Source organism: Panthera tigris, chromosome A1 (assembly GCF_018350195.1).
Source record: "Panthera tigris isolate Pti1 chromosome A1, P.tigris_Pti1_mat1.1, whole genome shotgun sequence".
Classification (NCBI taxonomy): Eukaryota; Metazoa; Chordata; class Mammalia; order Carnivora; family Felidae; genus Panthera; species Panthera tigris.
In genome coordinates this window covers 104,694,138-104,720,799 of record NC_056660.1, presented here as the reverse complement: position 1 = coordinate 104,720,799, position 26,662 = coordinate 104,694,138, and the positions used below count along the sequence as shown (strand labels likewise).

The window sequence follows — 26,662 nt, the reverse complement described above, 5'->3', positions numbered from 1 at the left end:
GGTGTAGGAATTATTTTTAAAAAATTAATTAACAAATATTTTTAAGTCAAAGGCAACATGGGGAGGGGGGAAATCTGCACAGCAGGTCCTCCAAAGAATGTTAAAAAAAAAAGGGGGGGGAGACAATAAAGCAGTTTTTTTAAGGGCTGCCTTTTCAGGCATGGTTGGCCTTTTTAACTCTTTTTTTAATAAAAAAAAATAGGATGGCTAGCTGAGGAGAAAATTAGAAGACATAGATTATAAATACAGCTTCAGGAGTTTCATTTAGGTACAAGGTTTTCCTACATTAGAAGTTGGAATAAGAGGTTTTCTCATCTCTCTTTTTTGGGGTCTTAAATAGTGCTTAGTACAGGTTGTACGCAGGCAGGACGATCTGTGGGAGCCCTTTCTGAAATGTGAGAGGGTTGAACTCGATGACCTTGCAGCTTTTTCTGTCTCTCGGGACACTGTCTGTCCTCCGCATTCTGTCTCACACGTGGCCACCAGTGCATTCGTCTCGGTGAAATAGGAGAGGAGATGCTACCGTTTCTTGCAAAGTTTTATTTGGCTTCCCTATTCAGTCATAAACACACATTCCTCTTAAGACTGTGAAAGTCTTCTCTTCTAGACAATTAACTTTTTGCTTACAAACACGACTCGTAGCTGCCCTTGCAACCCAGAATTTCAGTCACGTGTGTGAAAAAAGTAAATTCGCATTATGTATGGACACCTCCACACAGGTTATTAATACAAATACCTAGAGTGTACTTGGCCTGGTGAAGCGTTTTCAAACCTCCGCAAGTCTTTGATTTCAGTTGTATTTGAGAAATAAAATGAGCTCATCCTCACTCATCTTTACTAGGGATGGGACCGTTTGCGCTGAACTGTTTGCGCTGTTTGCTCCCCAAAGCTGCCTGCTTTGTAGGAGATAATAGGGACCTTCTTCGGTCCACTCAGCACAGTCTTCCTTACTCTCTGCCAGGGACCCGATTCCCACGATGGTAAAGCAAACTGAGAGACACCTTCAGAGCAAAGAAGTCTCTTCGTGGCCCCGTGACCAGATTCATTTCAGAGCCATTCTGTTCTTTATTCTCTGGTTGAGGGGGGAGAGTGCTTCATTTTATGGCAAAGTTTATGTCAGTGCTGGTGCTCTTGCTTTCACCACCACACGTATTCAGAAGTATTCATTCGTTGAGTAAACAGAGAAATTCAAACCTTCCTATTTTTGGCGAGTGTTAGAAACCTTCATCCCCCGTATCCTCAAATGTTTTGTAACCCAACGGCATGGTTAATAAATGAGGGATTGTGGACCTACGACTGGGTGTTGATGAAACTTGGTGTGTTTAGAATATTGGCTAAAGAGAAATCCTTGCCAAATCATGATGCACGTCACCTCCTCCAGAGGGGATCCTGCTCCCCCTCCGCTAAGCAAGGGCATGGTCAAACTGCCCCTTCTCCAGCCCTTCAAGTCCATCAGCCCAAGTCGAGGTTGGCATGCTCCGATACGGGTCCAGAAGAATCCGGAAGCACCTGACAATGAGGATGCCCAAGAAAATGAACAACAAAATCACAAAAACAAATGTGGTCTTCTGTTCCAGAGACATGCTAGAATCTGATGATGTGTTCTCAAGGGGCACTAGGGGTGAAGGGACGGGCTGTCCTCCATCCATCGTCCAGGGAAGTTAGAGCACAGGATCTCCCAGTTTCCTTTTCTTCCATCATCAGTCTACTGAGGTCATGGTGGCTACTGCGCCTTGGACAGGATGAGTTATCTGCAAGAAGAAAGAAAGGGAAAGGAGAGGGAATAAACTACCAACGAGCAACTTTATTTCTGCGCTCACAGTCATGTTTTGCAGAGAGAAGAAGGAATCTCTAAACTTTTTCACCCAAGATGCTAAATTCTGTGTAATTACGGGAAAGAATATTTTACTCTTGCATGAAATTACCAGATTGTCCTCAGAGCAGCCACCTGGAGCCAGGAGGGATGGGCGGGGAAGACAACCAGAGTACAGAAGATGAGAAACGCGCAAGGTAATGTTGACCTCGGGGTGTGCTGCCAACTTGACATCCAAAGCCAGTGTCCCCTGCCAAGTCTCTTCCAGACTCCCTCCAATAGTATGACTTTCACATCATTCTTATAATGATACCATTGATGGAACACCAGCTATGTGCCAAGACTCTAGCTAGATGCAACATAGGTTAGCCACTCTACTACAAGCTCCGTGAAAGCCAAGACCTCTAGAGCCTCAGCGGGAGGAAACTGAGGCTGGAAAAGGTGCTTAATACAGAAACTCCCGGGGAGTATCGAGTTCTGGGCTCCAGCCTCTGGCCTCCATTCTACTACTAAATGAGTGTGGGACCTCATAGTCACTAGGCTGTAAAAACGGAATCAGAAATGCCTGTGTATCTCATGGTGCTTTAATGAGGATGAATGTCTGTGAAAACACTTCGGAAAGTATACAGAGAAGAAAGACAAACAAAACCAAGAGTCGCTTCACTTAAGAACTGCCTATGGGAGCCAGGTTGCTTCTTTCCTTTCTGTTGCCTGGATCAAGGGAGAAAGGAGGCGTCTCAGACTCCCAGACTATCAAGCTTCCGCTGCTTGTCTTTTTTCTTCAGAAAACATAGACCAGGTTCAATACTTGACCCTGAGAAGCACCTCGAGAACTGAGCTAGGGAAAAGGGATTGATTGGCTGTATTTTTTTTAAAAAGCTTTACAGTAGCTTCCTACTGTGTAAGACCACCTGAAAAGGAGGAAGACAAGGGAAGAGATAAGTTATCACTATTTCCATTTTACCGGTGGATAAATTAAGATATATGAATATTACTGTTTGTCTTTAAAGGCAAGTTGGAGGGCACGCCTGGGTGGCTCAGTCGGTTAAGCGTCTGGCTTCGGCTCAGGTCATGATCCCACAGTTGATGGGTTTGAGTCCCGCATCGGGCTCTGTGCTGACAGTCCGAGCCTGGAGTCTGCTTCAGATTCCGTGGCTCCCTCTCTCTCTGCCCCTTCCCCCGCTTATGCTCTCTCTGTCACTCTCTCAAAAGTAAGTAAACATTAAACATTGTTTGAAAATTAAAAAAATAAAGGCAAGTTGGAGGATCCACAATGGCCTTAAAAACTTCGGATATTTTGAACTAAATCTATGTATGAGTCTGTTATAAGAAAAATTACACAGCACAGTAGTCAGCTATAGGAATTAACATGGAATCAAAATAAATGATATTCAATTAGAAGAAGCAACCAAATGAAAATAGAAATGATGACCTAAAGCTCTAATACAATATTTCTATAGTTATAATTGTTGCATTAGTAATCATAATAACAGTTTGCCTGTATGATGACACTTCAAAGTTTATAAAATCGCGGTTTAAGGCACAGTTTATAAAGAGATTTACAACCAGTGTCTGGGAGGAAGGAGTTACCAGTTAGGAGGAAAAAAAAAATTTTGCAGCTCTATGACTAGATATTTTTAAGGCTGGAGTCGTTGCGGTAGATTTGTTTATCATTCATTTTTATTTTGAAGTAAGATTATGATAAAATTTGACTATATTTCTTAAAAATAAGCTCCGTGGGGATATAGAGGATGTTGATGGATCGGGTTTGGTTTGGTGCGCTTGTTTTTAGGCACCCTCCCGACATCAGGTGTTAATTCTCAGCAGATAATTGGGTGAGGGGAGGGGGCAGGAAAGGGTGGCCAGAACCTCCTCTGCAGCATCCTTAGTGTTTCCAGTAATGGGCCATCTGCACTCCCAGGAAATATCCAAACTAGACTTATTCATGCCAAGTATAAAATCCACCAAGGGGGGAGCACCTGGGTGGCTCCGTCGGTTGAGGGTCCGACTCTTGATTTCGGCTCAGCTCATGATCCCAGGGTCTTGGGATTGAGCCCCACAACAGGCTCCGTGCTGGGCGTGGAGCCTGCTTAAAATTCTCTGTCTTTTTTCCTCTGCCCCTCCCCTGGTTGTGCTCTCTAACAAATAAAAATTAAAAATTAAAAATAAATTACCAAGGGCTGGGTCAAAAGACAGTCACATGCTGATAGACGGAGAGGCGCCTAAGCTACCCTGTCATGGTCCCTCTGGTCTCTCTGTGTCCTATGGAGGACCCCCTCACTTTGACCCTGCCCTCTCCACTGACTTCCTGGAATCCCACTCTATGTCCATTTTCCCTCCAGCCCAAATGAGGCCAGAGCCGTTTTCTTTGTCTGTTCTTAACACGGCTGAGGTAGATATGACTTTTCTGGAAGTTCTTTACGAAAACATTATGTAAGCCAGAAAGGAAATCAGGAGAAGTGAAGGCCATTAACTGTGTATACACACAACGTAAAGATTTCTGGATCTGTGAAGTTCATTGAACATGGTGAAGAACTAGACATAGAACCATTTGAGCCTGTGACGGCTCCCTTGACACAAGCTAGGGGGGCTAATATAGCGATACCTTGGTCAGCCTTTCCCTTCTCACCTCCGGTGTCCGCTTGATGCCTGGGAGCTGTCTTCCCCAGCCTTGTCCTTCACACAAGGCAAAATGCCAACTTCTTTTCTCCCAGCTCATACTTCCTAGGCTTCCTCCAGAACTCAGATTTTCGAGCTGGTCCACCGTTCACTTGGGGGCTGCAGTGATGGGTAATCATTCCAAGAAGTCCCAGCAAGTCACCTAGTCATCCTGATTCACATTATCAGCTACGTTTCCCTTTTCCGTCTCCCTGTCAATGAGTCTGGAGCCTGGCTTCTTCCCAGGGAAGTCAACTCTTAGAATGATCTAAAAATCAGTTTTAATTTGCAGTGTTACCACCCTCTGCTGATTAAAAGCAGATGCTGTGATATGGTTAACCCTCTCTATAGCCTCATCACATGCTTTTTACAAGCCTGCCAAAATATAAATATATATCCTCCAACCCCTTCGTCACCAGCCCCTTGCTGATAAACCAAACTGATGAGAAAACGGAGATGAAAGTATTTCAAAAACTCCACAGCCCTTTATAAACTGCAAGCTTCTCCCCTCCCACCATACTGTGATAACCCACTTCCTATTAAAATAACTTCATTTGGTCAAATCATCAAAGCCTCTCATTAAATTGCAATATTTTACCAAGGAGAATGACACATGAACACGTTAACAGGAATTTGTCTAGGAAAACTGCTTTTATTTGAAGGAGGGGAGGTGTGGTAGACAGAAAGGAAAGTGAAGTGTCTTTCCGGAAGTGAGGGGCCATCGGGGTTGGGGGCAGCAGACATGAGGTTCTGTGGGCAGATGGCCCAGGAGGAAAGTCCTGGAGAGGGTGGGGGATGATGGGTATAGATGAGAAGATCCGGAGAGAGTTCATCAGGGTATATGGGGGATACATAGATCCAGGAAGAAAAGCCAGCTCTTGCCCAAGCTTTGCCTGGGACTGATTGAAATCCCTGGACGAGCCTGCTTGATTTTAAACCCGCAATCAGCTAATCAATAATTTACAAATTTGGAAAGCTCAACAGCACATCTAAGTTAAAGGAAGCAGCGGACAGAGTAAGATGCAGAAAAAGAAAGAAATGTAATCACTTGACTGCCCCAGTAAAAAAATATGCAAAGACATCAAGATCTTTTAAAACATCTACCTTAGAGTGAAATGTCCCTTATTGGCAAAAAACGATCCTTAGAAAATGTTCACGGGTGCTTTTACCTGAATAATGAAATCTTCCTCTGAGGTGAATAGAGAAATCTGGGCAAGTAAATTATTTGAAAGGATTCTGACACAACCATCCTAAGTGCTAACAAAAACAAAAGGCGGTTGTTTTAAGTACAAGAAGGACCATGGTACTCACGGCGGTGCTTTAATCCTAGCTGGCATCCCCGTCCACGGCACAGCCCTGTGTCCCCTTTGCAGGTCTATTTGCAAGTACTCAGGACACAGTAAAGTCTAATTTTCATACCGGACCAAGGAAGGCTTAATTAAAAAGAAGCGCTTCTCAAAAATCATATACCACATTCCTTTTCTTAAGTCAAACCCCCGGACTCTGTGATGGGCACAAAGTGTAAAACCCCTGCATTACTTACGACGCCCCAAGTGAGCAGCTCATCTTAGCCATCACCATTGGCACTAATAGCCACTCGCCTTACTTATAATAATTTGCAAAGAGGCCTGTCTTTCTTTCCTCATGCTTCTGACACACTGCGTCAAATTCATCTCTATCAGCTCAGAACTCAACCCTTCTTCCCTCGGAAAACCTTTGGGCTCCGATGTCCAAGGACCCTGACTGCCCATTAACCCCCTTACAGACAGACCTGATACCCCTGTTTTCTCGACTGCAAGATTTAGGTCATCTTCTTCCAATGGAAGTTTTGTAAGGCATTAATTTATTTTCCTAATAAGTTTCCAGAAGAACAAACATCAAATTGCGTTTGGTCCGGAGTCAAATGACCAAGAGGCAAAAACTTACGTGTGACTGAGTGTGCAGACACCTGAGGAAGCCGTTCTCACTTGGTTTGCTCTGCAGCTGTACCTAACACAGGCTGTTCTTTGAACTCCTCCAGGTTTCCCACCTCTGAGCTTTTAGTCATGATGCTCTCTGCCTGATGCCCTCCTCCTCGCTCTCTTCGCGCCTGTGGGTTTCGCTCCCTCCCTCAGGGTACACACCAAATACCACCTCCCTGGTGGGGCCTGCATGTCTCTCCCTTCACCAGAGCGGCCAGGGTGCCTCCTGCTCTGTCCCCTGGAGCCCAGCACCTGCGTCCTGGGGCAGCACGTCACACAGGGCAAGTCTCCGCGGTGTTCAACTCTGTCTCCTTAGGAAACAGCAAGCTCCTTGAGGAATCCCTTGCTGCTCCGGGGTCACTGCCTTTTTAAACAGAGTTTCAATCAAATCTCTGGCCCCTACCAACCAAGGAACTGAACTCAAACTTGGAGGTGCCAGCTGATAGAAAGAAGGGGTGAAAAAGCACATGTCATCCAGCCTGACTGGGATGTCAGACCTTCATGTTTGCAATAGGTCTGATTTCTAAGAATACAGACAGGTAGTCTGGGTCACTGTGACTCTTCATCAGTCTTGGATTTCATGATTTGAAAAAGCAGTTCTTTGGCTTTTTACCTTTTCCTTGGTTTCAGTGCGGATGGGTAGGGTCCCATCAAACAGAAAAATTAGCACATGACTTTCTGTTTCAGGGCTCAAGACTTTCTTAGTTAATTGGCCTTGTGGGTGGGGAAGAGCTGCCATTTAAAATATCCTGAATCCAGATGACCTACCTGGAAACTGTAAATGTCAACATGACCCTCCCTCAAGCTCGGCTCATTTGGACATTTCATTGCACGAGCATCGCATGATACCATTTAACAGTAAGGAAAATTATTTTATCTGGAGAAAATAGACCTTAAAGCAATGATATATGTCTTTTCTTATTTTTAAAGTGACAGCCACAGAATTAGTTCAGCGCATTGGAGACATCGCTCTGTGGAGCATTTGATCCCACCATCTCACTTTTGTGGGGATCCGTTCCCATACCCCCTCTCCTGCAACGGGCTGCAATGATAATAGCTACAATGGATGCATGTCATGTGGAGTCCTGCCCGGCTCATAGTGGGCGTTCAATAAATATGTGATGATGAATAGCATTTTCTCTGTGCGCCGTTTTTTTGTGCAAAATGAGGTTTATCTCTAAATTCTATTATGCAAACAAGCACACCAGGGAGCAGAGATTATAAGTAAACTGGCCCAAATCATAAAAACCAGTTACCAGAGGAGAAGCATCTCCCCAAGGATGCTGACTCACAAGTTTCTCTCCGGCATGTCAGAATGAGTAGAAAGTCGGTCGTCCCCCCGCTGCTAATGGTATGCAGGGTGCAGGCAAGCCATAGTGTCTGTATTTTTAAGTACCTCTAAACCACATAAGCACCGCACCTCATTTTTAAAACTTCTAAGCCAGAAACCTGGTTATGTGACTCGACATGTTTTCCAAAAGTAGATGTAAAAAACAGTGTGTCTGTGGAACAAGAACACTCCCAGGTTTGTATAGTTTATGTTCACATTTAACGGACAGGACGCTCTGTGCTACAAAGACATCCTGTGTACCTTATTTATATTTATCTGGCAGACTAGCGAGACCAATTTGTAGACTGTAACAGGAAGGGAATTGACTGGGTAGGCAAGATTGAATTTGCAATGACCAGCAGAGACAAACTTCCTCAAAGTGCTGCATTATTCTGCAACAGTTCTGAAACTGACTGTTGAAATGTTAGCACGCCTTTGGGTGATTAACGGTGGTACATATCCTGAGACTGAGGCTAAATAGAATCACCTCTACTTTTTTGAGCTAAACAAAACCTCAGCTGCATTGCTGTTTGCATAACTGGAGTGTCTGGAGATATACTCCACCCTCTGTCCCAACCCACCCACCCTGGATGTGTAAACATCCCCATCAGCCCTGTTATATATCTCCCCCTACAACTAACTGTGAGCCCTCCACAAAAGCCACCTCATCATCTAAGTAATCCAATCACTACATAAACAAAAGCTATTACCTATGAATCTTGTGGAAATTCTGTGTAGGAACGCAGTGAACAATAATTTGCATTCCAGGATATACACACAGGGATGCAAAATATTTCCTATAAATTCAGAGAACTCATGGCCCTCTTAGTGATCAGCCCAGAAATAAATTCAGGTAAAGATTTCCTGGCTCTTTCTAGGTACTTCATGTATGTTAACCAACATACACTCCCCTTCCTTTTTTTTTTTTTTTTTTTTTGGCTCACATAAATGTATGGCAACCTCCATATTTTTCTTTTCTGAATACGGACTTCTTGATCCAGTACAATAGCACTGATGTTTCAGAATTCACAGGATGGCTAAGGACAGATATTATTTTACACACTGAACAAACAGACCCAAGGCTACTAAAAAGCCCTAAAACAGTGACTTTAAATACATGTGAATGTGGTCAGCTACAAATGTCAACAGGCAGTTTTGGAACTGTCGCCAGCCCTCACTGCTGCAATGAGAGGTCTGTTCCCTCTGACTGTCACTGCAAAGTCAGCCTGCAGATGTCTGCTTGGGTTTGGGAGTGGACCCTGTTGTTCTGGCTCACCAGCTCTGGGTCAGCACAAGAGCTTTCTCTTCAGCCTGAGCCCTAACCTCAGCTTTACTTCTTCCCTGTCTTCATTTTCCTCCTAACATCTGCTAGAAGAGTTTTGAAGGGACTGCAGGGCACGGCTGCAGCCTTGCTGAGAAAAATCCCACGTGAGTGCCCAGGCAGTACGTGGGGGTACCAAAAGGCACCAGTAGCAAACTGGAACTTGTAACCTCATACAATACACCTTACTGTCATACCCAGTTTTCTTTCTGTTTCCTTGTGTGTTTCCTAATGCAAAAGCGTGCTTGCTGATACCTCAGAAGGCTGGAGCTGCACAGGGCTCACCACGCAGGGGCACCAGGGATGGTCAGCATCATCATTATGAGTTGTTGAGTTGTGATTCTTTGTGAACAAATTAAAACATCCCTGTTACATTTTGGGAGGTTGGACGTTTTAGGTGAATGGAAAAAAAAATACTATAATGGACAAATAGCTTTCGAGAATAATTTACTGCAGCTTAGCAAAGAAAAAAGCCTATTTTACTACTCTTTTATCCAGTATCAGTAGCATAAACTTAAGCATGCTTTAAAAATAAAGGTACCATTACATTTCACCCCCCTCGTATTAACTTTACCCGGCAACTGTTTAATCAGACTTTATCAGGCATCTAGATCTAAATTCAGATCTTGGATCCAAAAGCATCTATGTGATCATTGCTCATGCATGAATCGTAAAGTTAGAGAAAAGCATTAATTAGCCCATCAAAGACACAGTGTTGGTCAAGTACCTGGGTCTGGCTGAACAAACACTTGATCCATTTCCTGGTGGAACAGTTACAGGTAGTTACAAGCCTCTTTAGTTCCCATTCTTCCCGATCAAGCTGTGTTGAAGCAGTAGACAGTGGTAGCTGCTAGCAGCTGATGGCACACCCCAGATCTAAAGCTGTTGTTTCAGGCTTAGAAACTTCCCATTAAAACCCCCGAGTTAAAGGAGCATCGCCTTTCTGTGTGAGGCATCATTAGCGGCCAATACGGCTGCTTCTTTGTGGCGAGCCATGATTTCAGTTCTGCCTCAGCAACTCTTCAGAGGATTCTGCTTCAGTGAGTAGAGGCAGTATCCTAGCAGTGTGTCTGAAATCATCTTCAAGAAAGCATTAACATTCAAAAGGAGTACGGGGGGGAAACATCACAGGGCATTCCCATACCTTTTCAAAATCAAAGCCATAAATCTACCAGTACTCTGTTCTTCTGTATCGATTGTTGACACGGTTCCTCTTTGGGGATGTCAATTATCACCTTGCAGCGACCAGCCTCCATATTGATTACGGTTTATGACCTTCGGGCCAACTTAATTAAGAGGAAGACTTCTAAGGAAGGGCATCAACATAGTATTTGGGAAATGAAGGAAAGGCTGTTTTTCCTAAAGAAAACAAAACTGACCTTTCAGAAAAGTAGTAATGATAGGAGGCAAAAAGGAAAGAACAATTTAAAAAAATCATATTTTTACCACCTGTTTGTAAATTTGCTAGGCTATAGTTTTCCAGGTCCCGTGTATCATTGGCCAGCCTGCGTAATTGTGACCTTGGCCCATACCCCACCCCACACAGGCTGTCAGAGACTGCTGATGAATAGAGCTTTGGTGAGAGAAAGTTATTCTAATTCTACAGATTCTCGTTACATGGCACAATACTTAAATTATTTTCCTTGGATAGAATGCCTAAATAAATTTGGAAAATATTTTAGGATAAAATTCATCTTTAAAAAAAAAATTGCTTCTCTGGAAAGAATTCAACACAATCCCTAAGATGGAACATCCTTGTTTTTTGGCAACTCACCACTTTCTTTGTTGAAGTGGAAACACAGTTAGCAACAACACCCACCCACCAAATGATGGGGTGCATGGTATTTAAAGCTCACTCTGACTGTGCCTGTCAGCTTTGCTGTCTCTTTGGCTCTCGCAAGAAGCCGGCCATTACCCGGTAGCTGTAGGGGGCTGGAACAGAGCTCATTTTCTAAGAAGAAAATTTCCATCTGCTAGCAACAGACAACAATCCTGGATAGACCTCACACCCAGGAAGATGTCATTGCCAAATGTTATGATCTAATGTCAGAATCAAACACTTGCCATTAGAAGCTAAGCCCACCAGAATATGAGGGTTCTCTACACATATGTTTTCAAGATTTTTGACTGAATCTCCTTCTATTTAGTTTTTCTGACTGTTTTACACACACACACACACACACACACACACAGAGCAATGGGACAAATGAAATCTGACAAAGCACTATCATTCAATACTAACTGGTATCCTCTGTGCTTTTCAGCCGTCGGCGCTGGTAGATGGAGGGACCTGTCTCGGTAATGCCCACAGAGTGTGGCTCAGGGAACATTCTGACCCCACCCTTACTTATCATTCCATGGGCTGAGAAAGCGCTCTAGTTAGAAATGAGCCTGAGTTACTGTGAGCTCACCCTGCCCATGAGGCCTCCTCAGATATTGTTTTCCTCTACAGACTCATAGAGGTGGTAGAGAACATGAGAGGCCGGGGCTGCCCTTCAGCTCCCCCGCAGGCTGAAACCATCCCAGAGAGATGAGTGCCTGGCCTATTTTTAACACTCTCCAGAGAATTAGATTCCATACCCTGCTCTGACAACCTCTGTTTAAACTAACATTTCCGTTGCTTACTTAGTCTAAATGGGCTGGCATATTTCCTTTTCATGATATCCTAGCGGCAGAAAGTCAGTCATTATCCACCATACAATTCTGTGAGAGCGCTCTTCCCCCAAGGAAGCTGAGCTTGGTCCACCAAAGAACATTTGGGGAAGGTCCCACAGCGAAGGTTGGCTGTTTCTTTTATAAGATCATTGTAATTGAAATTATGAGACTGAGCCCTCCCCCCCCCCCCCCCCCCGCCATGCAGCTACACTTTGTGACTCGTCGTGACTTCTGAAACAGTCAATAAGGATTCATGAAAAGTCGAGTTCTTTGAACATTTCATAGTAGGTCCTGTTTCTTGATTCTTTAATACTCTTTTTACCTCTTCTCGGAATTCTTCCTCAAATTTCTGCTTTCCAGCTTTAGACCGGGAACCTAGAATGCTACATAGAGCTGTATAAAGCTCAGACTAATACAGATTTGTATTGAATAGAATGATTTCAAGCTGTGCTTCTCTTATATATTCTGATCCCAGGGTTACTTCTCAGTGTTAATTCAGTCTTTCTTTTTAACCATGTAACATCATGAGTCAATATTATTAGAAATCTACTTTTTAAAAATATTTATTTTTTGAGAGACAGAGAGCGTGCACATGAGTGGGGGAGGGACAGAGAGAGAGAGAGAGAGAGAGAGAGAATTCCAAGCACGCGGTGCACTGTCAGTACCGAGCCCAACATGGGGTTCCAGCTCATGAACTGTGAGATCGTGACCTGAGCCGAAACCAAGAGTCAGATGCTTCACCGGCTGAGCCATCCAGACACCCCTAGATATCTATTTTAAGAACTTTGTCTACATTGTAATTTCAAGTGTCACCTTGAATATTCTTTAGATTACAACTCTTCCCTCAATGTTCCATGTCGCACTTTTTCATAAGGTAACAGACAATGACTATTAAAAAACAAAGAAAAAACGCTCCATGAGCCATCACAGCTTTATGCCAACACAAAGCTGTTGTTATTAACATGACCATTGTTGCGTTTCTTTCTGACTGCCTGATTCTCAAAATTGAATGGATTCTTGGTTTGATCTTCAAACTGATCTTCCACATAGAAACATGACTCTCTTTTCATGTTCACCACTAGGTTCTTTGTAATAATCTGTTTCTTCCTTTGTGTACATCTTCCTTTCATGTAGTCCAGAAGCATTCGCTCAGTTCATTCATGAAGTATCAGATGTGTTCTGTGTTGGGTGTTGAAAGAAGGAAAAATAGGGGAAGTCAGTCCGTGCGTGAGTTTATTCAAGGTTGTCACTGCACAACTCTCAGAGGCTCCCTGGTGAGGAGCTGGAGGAGGTCCACATCCAGCAGTGGTGGCCACACTCCCACACAGACCAGCCCACCTTCACTGCCTCCTGCTCCCGCACACCCTCTTCACTCCTCAGCCAGCAGACCGCTGAATTATGTCCTCACTCTTCTACAGGACTTGATTTCACAAGGTCGTCTGTGGCTTCTCATTGTCCCAGACAAACAAACAAAAAAAGTTCTTGCATTTATCGTCTTCGCTCCCCTTGGGGCAACACTGAACATAGCTGTCCGCTCTCTTCAGAAAAGTTCTAATAAAAGGACATGCAGAGTGAGGCAGAGCAGCAGTGCTGGTATCTCATTTCAGCCCTCTTCCCTCCTGGTCTACCCCTCTGCCCTAATGCCCCCTTGGTGCCTCTCCTTCCTTCATCTCTCATCTTCCCTTAGAGGCTAAAGCCAAGTTTAACTCAGGAAACCACCAACCAATATGAAATTAAGGGTGGAAAAGCAGGCAGGCCAGGATGCGTGTTAATGGCTCCACCACTTTGAACTCATAAAAAGAAAAAAGTGAAAGTCATTTTATTTCTTATTTTTATATTTATCTCTTCTTAGTTTAAAAAAAGTAAATCAATATATCATGTCATATAAAGTTGGGTTTTTTTAAATTAAAATAAGCTCTATTTCTAATAGCCCGCTGATTTGCCAGGTCTAAGTATAAGTTTATTTATCCACTCAGCTATCTTCATGGGTCGGTGAACATTCAAAGCACAAGGGACAGGAGGGAAGGTTTAATAATATTCACGCCAAGCCTATAAATTAGGATCTATATTCAAGCATTATTAAAAGCAAGCAGGTGAAAGTCCAGCCACAAATTGGCAGCCTCCTGGTTTGATCTTTTCTTGTATGCATCTCTACCCATCACAACTGTGATATGTTGAATGCTCAATTAGCAGCTGATGAATCTGGAACACAGTAGTATTTGAAATGAAATGAGGAGCAATCAATGCTGCAACTCAGTGGAAATGTATTTGCAAGAAACAAAACACTGATAGAATGTAATACATGTGAAGACTTCAGACTGCCCTGTAAAATGAACAAGTTCACTCATTTTTCTCTCTATAAGTAAAAAAAAAGGGGAGGGGCATGCCAGGCTGGTCAGTCCATCGAGCATCCGACTTCAGCTCAGGTCATGATCTCACAGTTCGTGGGTTCGACCCCCATTTTGGACTCTGTGCTGATAGCTCGGAGCCTGGAGCCTGCCTCAGATTCTGTCTCCCTCTCTCTCTGCCCCTCCCCTGCTCACACTCTGTCTCTCTCTCTCTCTCTCTCTCTCTCAAAAATAAATAAACATTAAAAAAAAAGTATCAACGAAGGAAATGCATCTTGAAAACACTGATGTCCAACCCTGTTCTATTTAGAGACAATATTTGCAAACTTTCAGATATTAATTCTAATTACAGCATGAAAGTATGAGAACGTCAGTATGGATTATTCACTCTTCGAAAGAAATTCATACTGAGGAGTTAACAGCCTGGTGGATAAATTTATTCTTTTTAAATGACTTGTACAATAATAACAGTTTTCTTAATGACTTTGAAATACTTAATGCCTTTAAAATGTCATGTAAAGTGCCAATTAGAGTTTTATACAAACCACTCCTCTAAATTTTTATGCTCTTATTTTGGCATTGTTCTTTCTGTTCAACAGCTGTACATTAGAAGGGACCTCTACTGCATGGAAAGTTGGAGGACTGAACAAATTACAACATTGAGATGATTTAGAAAATAAAATAGAATAGGCCTGAGAATTGCTTAACTGTTAGCCGGACTTTTATACCTGACCAAATTCTGGAACTAAAAATCTTGCCACTGAAAATCAATTTGAAAATCCCCAGAGGAGAAAAATAATCATACGAGGCCATTTAAAAATGCGGGTTAAAAAAATTTATGAAAAACGAATCCCAATTTCTGATATTTCAGCTTATGGGGAAACGATGGAAAGGAGGCTAAAAAAATGGCCATAAACAGAAGTTACGAAACACAGTCGCTGGATGCAAATTTCAGCTGCCTCAGTGGGTGATGTCACCAATTGCTGCTTGAAAAATCACTTAACTTTACAAGTATTTCAATATTTCATTGAGATCAATCAAAAGTTCTGGTCATGTAGCATATTATTTTAAAAGGCAGGCATTAAGAATACATCTTTCTTTTCCAATCCTATGTTTCAAACTTTGATAAGCAGCCTACCATCTATAATTTTGCCTGTATATAATATCTATGTTATATTTATATATATTAAGTGTGTGAATATTATCTGTCATCTCTATTTCTATTCTATGTGATATTAGAGTATCTCATGAGCTTGTTAAGCATGCAGATTTGAGGAGCCCAGGCCCACGTTTTTCTTTTTTTACTTTTTATAGACCCACATTTTTTTAATTCATTAAGGCCAAGAATCTGTAGTTTGAATAAGAAACCTATATGACTAATGAGATGGGGAATATGAAGTCTACCCTTGGAAAATGATAAAGTTAATTGGTTTTTTTCCCTCCTTGACTGGCCAAATTAGGCATTTTGTTTTACTATTATTTTGTAATTGAAATATAGTTGGCGTGCAATGTAACATTAGTTTCAGGTGTGTCACATAGTGATTCCACAGCTCCATCTATACATTTTGCTGTGTTCACCACAAGATTAAGCATTTTAACTTCTTGAGGGAAGAGCTTAAGCTTAACTCTGGGGGTATCCCAGATTCTTTGATTAAACCCATGGACCCATCACTAGAAATATGCATGTACTGTATCCTGCTTAGAGAACTTCTGCCTGAAATTTCCTTTCAAAATACGTGCATCTTCTCTTTCTTCCTCCCCATCTTATGTGCAATAAAGTGGTAGTGAACAGTGCCCACAATAAAGGCCGGTAGTGATGAAGACAGCAGAGTGGAACTAGAGGCAGAAAGGAGTTTGGTCTATTTCTATTTCGGGGACAGGAAATGAACCAAGGAGGGCTGACTGGTGAAGCGAGCTCAGAAAACATGCAGAGGGGGCTTCAGCTGGAACTGACATGGGGGAGGAGGGGACCTTTCCAGCAGTGGGGACTAAGCTCAGGAAGGAGAAACGGGGCTACAAACAGGAAGAAGTGCAAGGTCTGGGGACAAGTGAGTGACGCCCCTGTCTTTTGTGGTTGTACACTATCCAGTGGGCCCGGGGAACACTGATCTAATTATCAGGAGAGGCAGTGGTGAAGATTGAGCCAAATTGTCACTTAGGACAGCAGGGTAGGAAAAGAGAATGTCAGCATTGATAAAATAGGAAAGCGTGAGGTCAATTTGTTAATAAGAAAATAACCAGAAAACCTGAAAAGAGCAACTGTTAAAATTTTGTTCTCTCTGAGATTAGACCTGAGAGGGGAGGGTAGCACCCGGGAGGGCTACTTTTCATTATAAGGCTTTCTAAGCAATTTGATTGTTTAACCATGTGCATATTGTTTAACTATGTGCCATTCCACTTTGCAAAAACTGTAAGAGTAATATGGGCAAACCATTAAAAAAGAAATAAAATGCTTGCTTGAAACCCAGGCAATGAGTCTCTTTATAATGGCATTTTAGGGTCCAGCAACAAATGAGTGGATAATTCTTTGGGGATGGGGGCTTCTTTGAACCCCTGAATCTCCCCCACCCAGGATTACAGTCCTTTCTGCTTATAAGTAAAACTAGTCCTTCTAGGCACTCTTCAAACATCTTGGGTGCCCTTAAAACATGATTTCTTGTAATCACATGCAATGCAATAAAAGCCAAACTATGGCCTTGATTTCCTCGTATCATTCAGACATCATCTAATTTTTATACGTGCTATTTAGCTAGCTAGCTAGCTAACTTGTGTTCAATTATTTGTTCATTAATTTATGTGTATATATTTATACCCCATTAAATTTCAGAAACGTTTGAAGAAAGTTGTGAAGTAGATTATACATCATTAGTGGTAGCAAAATACCACTTTTATTATGTATTCAGTGAATTTTCCCATGGCCAATCTAAAAAAAGGCTAGATGTACTTGTTTTCAAATTTTGAAAAATAAAATCTTTTCAGAATGCTTTCTTGGCTGAAGCACTAGACACCATATTGAAAAATTAAAAAACCTTGTTTCTTTATAAACTTGACTTTTTAGGAAATATATATATATATAACAAATGCAACCACATAGCCATCAATAAGTTCAGTGCATATTACTAATGCCAAGCTGAAAATGTTGCATGGGTAATTAATAGAGACTGAATATTAATTCAGGAAACATTCTCAAAGAGCTTGTGAAAAAGGCAACTCTTCACTTGAAATGCTGGAGAACAGCACCTTTAAAGTGCCCTGAGGCAGAACAGACTGTCACTAAGTCTCACTTCCTTTTGCTTTCATCCTCATGAGAATGCCCTTCAGCATCACTATTAGGAAGGGTCCTTGCTCTTGTGCTCAACATTTTTCTTAATTCAAAAATGGATATGGAGCCAATTGAGAAAAATGAACATTTAGCATTGCCAATAGCCATGCAATTGGTATTGCATATCATGAATATGGTTAGGGGCGTGGGTTAAATGCCAACACGATATTCAATGGACTATGGATTACTAATGTATAAGCCCAGAAAAGCTGTGTTTGCAGATGAGAAAAGGATGAAGAAAAATCTCTATCACTCCCGGCACATGCCCACATTTCTAGGCCAAGTCAGTATGGCAGAATGGCCCATTCATCATGAACAGTCACCCCTTCTCTGGTCCTGCCTTCGAAAATTAGCCTCTATGATTTCAGATGAGCTCTTGCTGGCTCTTGGAGCTCTGTCTTGATTTCCATCTGAGGATGGAGTCCAAGCCTTGTCTATCTACCTGATTACAGTTCCTTACATCTTTTTTCCCAAAACCTTTCTCATTCTGTAGTCCCATCACTCCAGAACCACAACTTTTCCTCAGGCATCTGTTTATCTAAAATAACAAATTACCCTTCTCCCATCATGTATTGTCCATTCAAAAGCTACCTGGCTTAGGAGACTAAATATGACAAAGACAAACAATGGAACTTATTTTTGCAACTCCAATCCACAACCACTCTTGTGATAGCTTCTTAATGTCTAACACCACAAAAGCAACGGTAACAATAATTAGAATAACAATACAATTGCAATGATAAAATTCAGCAACCTTATACCTTCAGTCTCCCTAGACTTTAAACTCTTACAATGGCAAGAATTGTACCCTTTTACTTGTTTTATCAAGTGAAAGTAGGGTGTGTTCGTGTGTGTATGTGTGTGTGCATGCACGTGTGTGTGAATTTGTTCTCACTTTCTGATTAAACCAGAAGATACTTGAGAATAAAGGAGGCTGAGCCTTCTCTTAATTTATTTATTAATTTATTTTGACTGACTATGATATTAGCAGAAGTAACAACTTTACCCACAGACTACATTCTCTATTACACATTGTCCTAAATAAACATTATAGTTGTATTTTTTTCTTACTTGTTTTCTCTTGCAACATCATTGCCATACTTTGCCAGCCATATTAAAATAAGTCTAACCAAGCATAACCATTAATCACCAGCTTGCAACCAGTAATCTGCATTTGTATCTGTCAAGATGGGCTAGATAATGCTGCAATTAAAAAACGAATGCATTTTCAGTGGCAGAAAATAGCAAAATTTATTTTTTACTACATGTCCATTAAGGGTTACCTGAGGATTCTGTTCCAGTGTGATCATTTTCCTCATTCCAAGACCCAGACAGAGAGGAGACAGCCTCTACCAGCCATGGAGGTCATGGGAAAAGAGAGCATAGCAAATCATGTGTTGGCTCTTAAGGCTCTACAAGATGGCTTAAATTACATGGGCAAAGTAAATCTCATGGCCACGTCTGAATTTCATAGGCTAAGAAGTATAACTCTTCCCTAGGAAGGAACATGGGACACTGTCAAACAATGTCATAGTCTACCACTATGTTTAACTAGCGTTTTACCCTTTACATAATGACTTCCCATAGATGGTGCACCCATGATAACCTTTGTCTAGCATCCCCTGTCATCTCAGCATCCTTGAGCTTCATCCTGGACCCACATTAGCTCCCATCCAGTCATTACTCCAGTTTGCCTTGACCTTGGTTGGATCTTCTGCTTCAACCTCCTTGTCTTCCCTTTGCTCCCAGTCTCAGATTGGATTTTCATGCCTGGGTTCATTTGGTTTCTCTAGCCTCTCATCTCCTGGGTTCTCTTTCAGATTATGTCTCGTCTCCTCTCTAGCTTGGCACAATAACACAGTCCATCTAGCACACTGCCCTTCCAGCGCAGTTCCAAGAATCCTTGGCTCTTGAGTAGAGGGCAAAGTCACAGCCTGACATTTCTAGATCCGCTCCCATACCCGGACACCATCCCTAATGGGTCAAGTGTCCCAACCAGTACCTCACAGGGGCCATACCCTCCCAAGATACTTAATATCATTATTCCAATTTTATAGCTACATAGACAAGGTTTGGGGAGATGAAGTGATTTGCTCAAGAACACAAAGATTGCATTTGAAGTATTTTTGCCTACCTCTCTTTTGTAGCACCTCAGATAAATAGACACGGTGTCTCAGAATAACTCAAACTCTGATAGGGTACTCTGGAAAAACATTCATTTCTTAGTGGGCAGAGAAAGGGGATGTGGACACTACAAGAGACTGCATCAGATCTGGAGTTTGAGCGCTGACGCTTTGGTCTGCAGAAATGTCTTATGCCAGTAGAAGTCAGGAGAGCATGGTGTGGAGGAGACTGGGAGGCAGGTGGAGGGCAGGGAGCTGGATCTCCGCGATGAGGCAACCAACCCTGTCTCAGGTTTGAGATCCTTAGAGGTAAGTCATTTAGGTACTCCCTTTTCATATTTGTGACCTACCTGCAGTGTCTCAAAAATAACCTTCTTATTAATCAGATTGCTTTTGTCTTCCTTGTTCTCTTTTATTGTTTCGTTTTTTTTTTCCTAACTGCACACCCCTCTCAAATCCTTGCAACCACCTTGAACTTGGCCACGCCCTCTCTTGGATGCACGTAGAATCAGAATTCGAAAATAGCAGCCACATTTCTAATAAGGTGGAAGTATTAGTTGAGACTGCTAGAGAGACCATAAGGCATAAACATTGTGTAATGGTTTTGCTTCCTCTCTGTCCTCGGAGGAGAACAGAAACCTGATACCGTCCTGAGTGCAGACACAAAAAGCTCCTCAGAGCTACCAAAATGAACAAAATAAAAAAAAACACCCTCACCTGATGTTGGTGTTCTTGACAGGGACTGGCCCACTCAGCTTCCTGTGTAGATTTAAGAGCTTTTAGGTTAATATGGGTCTTGAAGAGGCCACTGTGTGGTAAGACCACTAACCCAACTAGTGGACAGCTGAGTTCCCTTGGTCCTTGGCTACCTGTCCCCACCTCTAACACTGAGACACTTAAATTTGCTCTTGAGTTAAAATATTGTATCATAGGTGGCCCCCCTCAGCATAGCAATGGGTCAGGGGTTGATTGAGGGAATAGATTGTCTAACCCATAAGTCCACAAAGATATTGTAACTTGAGGGGCACCTGGGTGGCTCAGTCAGTTAAGCATCCGACTTTGGCTCAGATCATGATCATCCAGTTCGTGGGTTAGAGCCCCACGTCGGGCTCTGTGCTGACAGCTCAGAGCCTGGAGGTTGCTTCGGATTCTGTGTCTCCCTCTCTCCCTCTCTGCCCCTCCCCTGCTCACAATCTGTCTCTCTCTCTCAAAAACAAATAAATATTAAAACAAATTTAAATATATTATAATTTGATTTAAAGAAAAAATTTCCATCAATGTTTTTGATGTTCGTGTTTAATAGTACAAAACCATTTCTCACAACTGTACTGTAATTAGCTTGGCACCAAAAGAGACCTCCACACTCCATCTCTGTGATGTTTTACTGCAGGGGGTATCAATAAATAAAGCAATCAGAGTTTTGCTAGCTTAAGAATACTGAGTTCCTTTATTTCAGGGAGAATTTTTTGAGTCTCTGGCTGTATATTATGACAAGAATGCAAACAAGCTGCAGTTTGGAGGGAATCTTATGCAACCGTGGACACAATAACTCATTCAGAGCAGCGTAATCGACCACTGAGAAAAGACGATGGAACGTCGTGGGAAGACTCGTGGGTCCTTTGGGTTGGGACGTGTGGGAGGTGAAGCAGTGCCTGGAAGTTTGAAACTTGTATTCTGGGGCACCTGGGTGGCTCAGTCAGTTAATCATCCGACTTTGGCTCAAGTCATGGTCTTGTGGTTCGCGACTTTGAGTTCCGCATCAGGCTCTCTGCTTTCAGCCCAGAGCCCACTTCAGATCTTCTGACTCCCTCTCCTTCTGCCCACCCCCCACTCATTCTCTCTGTCTCTCTCAAAATAAATAAGAAAGCTTAAAAAAAAAAGGAACTTGTATGCTTACAGTGGCTGTGGGACAGTTATCCTAAGCAAGATAGCCCTTGGGTCCTGCTTTCCTCAGCTGCTAAATGAAAGAGGTTGTATAACTAGACCTAAAATGTTGATTCTATGCCTATCATATGCACACAAGAAAAGTATCACCACCATCTTCCCATGCTTGGGTGAGCCTTCCAGACCACATACCACCTTCATCAGGATAACTGGAAGGAGCACATAGCCCTTCAAGAACTCCACTCTTCCAGAGTAGAATGGTTACACCAGCATTTCAGGAAGAAAATTAGAAGGTAATTTTCAACTGAAGGATGAGAGCAATTTCTTAAGGGTTCTTGGACGTATTTCAGGGGGCTGAAGTATTGCCTTACAGACTGCTTCTCTCAAAGAAAGAAGAAATGGGGGTAACTCTACTGTGGAGGTGAACTCGAGACTTCACCTCCACAGGCAGAGGTCAACTGTTGAAATCTGAGGAGTGAAGGCTCTGAAGCATGGCAGGAGGTGGTGAGCCGTCTTTCCCTGCTGCAAGAACTTCTACCCAAATCTAACATGTATGCTTGCCACCCTCTGGGGGGCAGAAGAGACGATCCAGTAGGACTGAAGTACAGTTACAATTTCCATACACAGTCCTGCCTCTCACACTGAAAACATCCAATATCCGGAAGTATTTTCCACAATCCATTTGAGTATCGAAATAGTTCAGTGTTGCCTGTAAACCAATCATACGGAATTATAGTGTTATTCTAAAATGCTTGAGTTTTCTTCTTACTGATAAATGATGAAAAGAAAAATGCAATTCTACAAGCATGTTTTCATAAACACAAAGAAAACTAATCCAAATCCATCATGATTTGAGTAATGGTTCAATTCAAACTTAGTGGCTGGTAACAGCACTAGCTATGTTCCTTTCAAAGGCTACTATTTATAAAATGAAAATAAATTCAATGGATTTCAAGCAGAAGCATATTCTGTGAAGACCTAAATAAAGAGTCATTTCAGGGAGTAATTAGAAATCATGGTGCTTTCATCTGTACTTTGAATGGAAATTTTCTCATGATGCTTTGCTAAATGAATTTTTGCCATTAAGATTCCCCCATAAAACAACTAAATACCTACACTCCAGCATCTTTACCCTTTCGAATGCTGGTCATATTGAAGCGTAATGTAATTTGAAAATTATTTCTGTTGTTAGCAATTGTCATTTGTGTTAGTGTCTCCAGTTCTCTGACCCATCTCTTAATCCTCTCCAGAAACCACTCATCCACCATACTCCATTCCTCGATTAGCTTGGCCCTATCCCCAAATGATCCTCCATAAAATACACAGTCAGCAAAATCTTAGTATAAATAATTCATAGACAAAATTTCACTTAAAATATTACACTAATAGATTATAAACATATAAAAGAATGAGGTCTAAAGGATGGCCAGGAGTTCATAGTTGCCATGAATGTAAGACATAAAGCAATTTGAGTAACTGCATTGTCCTTCTTTTTTCTCAATTTCCTTGTGCCTGTATTCTTACATATGTAAAATGGGTTTAATAATAGCACTCGCCTATCTTCTAGAGTTGTTGTAAGGATTAAATGAATTAAAATCATATAATAGAGCTTAAAATCATTCCTGGCACATAGAAGTATAGTCTATTATATAAGTACAAGCTATTATATAATCATAATATTACTTTTATCTTTTTTCTTCTGATGACACTAATGATCATAGCACATTTTCCCATGATAAAGTACATTATAATTTTTCATTTCAGCATAAATCCAGTAAATTCAAATGTAAGCATAGTTTTAAAACCTACTACCTAAGCTTAAGTTGGAATGGAAACCTTAAAGAAATAGTGAGATCTATTCTGAATCATTAACATATATGTCAGAGTTATTTTTTTTAGCAAACTTTCACTATATGCCAAGCAGCTTAAAGATGCTTTACATGTAGCAGTTTATTTAATCCTCACAAATTAGGTATTATTATCCTGATTTTGCAGCTGAGACATAAGCTGGTTACGTGACCTGCCCAATATCACACAGGTAGAAGGTGATGAATGAAGGATTCAGATGGAGGCAAGTGGCCCCAGAGGTCATTTGTTTACACTCTATCCTGTTCTTGATATGGATGGAAAATTCCTCATCTCACTTCCTGAGGTAGCAGTTACCACTGTGCAGTAGTCAGTGCTAAGCAACTGCCTCTGTAACTTGGCAGAATTGCTCAAGTTCAGATCCTTTACAAGAAGCACAATTTTATTTAATGGACACACTTCTACAGAGTATATATCCTATCTCCCTAATTACATATGAACCTTCATAAGGAGGCTTCCATCCTCCAGAAAGTCAAGCATGGCTTAAGGCATGTGGGAGACCCTCCATATATATTGGGACACAGGTGATACATTCCCATCTGATTGTAAGCCTCAAAGAATTCAGTTTGAATGAGGTGATTTTTCCACCTCTGGTTAAGGACTGGCTTCCCCTGACAGTACTTCTCCCCTATGCCATACATCTGGTCACTCTGTACCGAGTTCACCGAGCCAGGCTTTTTTTTTCATTCTTTTGAGAGCCATCTGCCTCTCTCTTGGTTTTAAAAGAAAGTTATCCCTCAGCCCTTGATGTAAATATGGAACTCTCCAGACAAGGTTAGCTTAAGAGCTGAAGTTGTCATATGTGGGGCTTCAAGACCTTCTTCCCAGGAGTCTTGGTGTAGGTAACACAGGTCATATCATGCATCTAAGGGAAATATCCTCGCAGGGATGCAAGGTGCTAAGTTGATATCTTTAAACTTTGTCCAACGGAGACAGCTAAATCTAGACACGTAGCTTTCATTATATTCTACAACAGGGTGGTAGTTATGGTATGGAAGAAGAAGCCTAAAATTTCTACTCGATAGTACAAACTCTAATTCTGCCAGTTCCCAAATTCTATACACTTGGGTAATTGACTAATGTTTCTGAGCCTCAGTTTTCTCAGATGTGAAATGAGGATAGGTGTGCTAACCCTCCCCATATGCTCTCCGTGAGTGCCTTCTTGCGCTTTATTTAACTCCCGGGAACACTTCAACAGCTGAGTGTGTCTTTTAAAAGGCATACTGTGTAAGGCGCTAATGAGGAGTCAGGATCATCATTCTCGAAAGCTTGTTCTTTCTTCCCTTCCTCCCTGACTTTTTCCTCTTTTGAAACATTAACCAGTAGACAGGACTTTCGGAAACTTCACAGAGGAGTGGAGCATTGAAAATGTCCATCTGAAAGCACGTACCCAAATAACTGGTGATTAAGACCTGTTCACTGAATCTCTCCTCCATCGAAATCCTGCCATTTGTAGCAACGTGGATGGAACTGGAGGGTATTATGCCAAGTGAAATAACTCAGGCAGAGAAAGACAGATATCATATGTTTTCATGCATATATGGAATTTGAGAAACTTAACAGAAGACCATGGAGGGAAGGAAGGGAAAAAAAATAATTACAGACAGAGGGAGGCAAACCATAACAGACCCTTAAATACAGAGAACAAACTGAGGGTTGATGGAGGCAGGAGCAGGGGAGAGGGAAAAATGGATGATGGGCATTGAGGAGGGCATTTGTTGGGATGAGCACTGGGTGTTGTATGTAAGCGATGAATCATGGGAATCTACCCCCAATCCAAGAGCACACTGTATACACTGTATGTTAGCCAACTTGACAATAAATTATATATACACATATATATATGTATGTATATATGTGTGTGTGTATATCTATACACATATATGTATATTTATATACATATACATATGTATATACATATATATGTATATATGTATATGTATATACATATATATGTATATATGTGTCTGTATATACATATATATACACATATGTATATATTTGTAAGACCTCTTATCTGAAAACAACATGCAATGGATTTATGCATTGTCAGTGTCCTCAACCTCAAAGATAAGGTGGAATTGAATGCAAAATGCTGAAGTAGGTAGAGGGGAGGAGGCTGTGAATTTAGAAGTCAGCTCTGTGGGAGAATCTTAGGGAAGCATTGCTTCTCTCCACCCATCATTCTTTCAGATGTGAAACTCTAGGCCCAGACTCTTGTTCAGCCCCTGAACTGCCAAGGCTCTACTAGGGACAGTAGAAAATTCTCCTCTAATTCTGTTAGCAACACCCATTTATTTATTGAAATTTAGAAGATTTTGGATATAAAGCAAATTTTTCCTTCTCCTATGGATTCAGTTTTCTTATTTACTCTGGAAAAAGCCATTTCCTTCTGACTCACTGTAATTATAGGGTCACCTCAGCTTGCATTGGCCATTATGGTTAAATACTCTTGGTGGGGGAAAAAAAACCTCCACGAATATGAGATGTCTTGAAAATATTAAGTACTAATAACTGATTATGGAAAATGTAACCACCCAAGGCACTTAACTCATTTCCCCTCAGAGCATCACTTTCTTTGTGTCTACATTTTATTTATTATTTTTTAATGTTTATTTTTGAGAGAGAGAGAGAGAGAGAAAGACAGTATAAGCAGGGGAGTGGCAGAGAGAGAGGAAGACACAGAATCTGAAGCAGGCTCCAGGCTCTGAGCTGTCAGCACAGAGCCCGACGCGGGGCTCAAACTCACAAACTGTGAGATCATGACCTGAGCCCAACTAAGTCGCTTAACCGATGAGCCACCCAGGCACCCCTTCCTGTCTTCATTTTAGAACTCACTGTTTTATATTCTAAGTCAGGGGTCAGGAAACTTCCCATAAAGGGGCAGAGAGGAAGTATTTTCAGCTTTGTGGGCCAGGCAGTCTTAGTATTTACTACGAAATTTTGTTAGAGCAGGAAAGCAACCAGGGATAATGTGTAAACAAATGAATGTGTCTGTGTTCCAGTCAAACTTTATTTATGGACACTGAAATTTGGCTTTCATATAATTTTTCACGTGTCAAATTATATTATTTTTCATTTGATTTCTCCCCTAATCACTGATTTATTTTTGCTTAGTATTTGGGGGGAGGGGCAGAGGGAGAGAGAGAATCTTGAGCAGGCTCCTTACTCAGCATGAAGCCCCACTTGGGGCTTGATCCCAGGACACTGGGATCATGACCTGAGCAGAAAAAAAGAGTCGGATGCTTAACCAGCTGAGCCACGCAGGTGCCCTTCCCACAATCATTTAAAAAAGTAAATGCATCCATAGCTCACAGGCCATTCAAAAACAGGTGCGCCAATTCTGACGCCCAGGCCCTAGGTCCTCTGCCACTGTTTCAA

General features: G+C 41.8%; 1 protein-coding gene across 6 annotated transcripts in view; it reads right to left on the bottom strand.

The window, feature by feature from the left end:
* Window positions 1–226: 226 nt before the first annotated feature.
* Window positions 227–26,662, bottom strand: part of CTXN3 (cortexin 3) — a 66,995-nt gene continuing 40,559 nt past the window's right edge. For 3 of the 6 annotated variants that reach the window (XM_007087798.3, XM_042983262.1, XM_042983270.1), the window contains 2 exons: window positions 18,692–18,757; window positions 227–1,751 (listed from right to left, as the gene is read on the bottom strand). In XM_007087798.3, coding sequence (XP_007087860.1) covers window positions 1,404–1,649 — 246 coding nt within the window. In that variant the 5' untranslated portion in view covers window positions 1,650–1,751; window positions 18,692–18,757 and the 3' untranslated portion in view covers window positions 227–1,403. The remainder of the gene's footprint in view (window positions 1,752–18,691; window positions 18,758–26,662) is intronic. The other 3 variants (XM_042983227.1, XM_042983216.1, XM_042983233.1) reach the window with 1 other exon arrangement.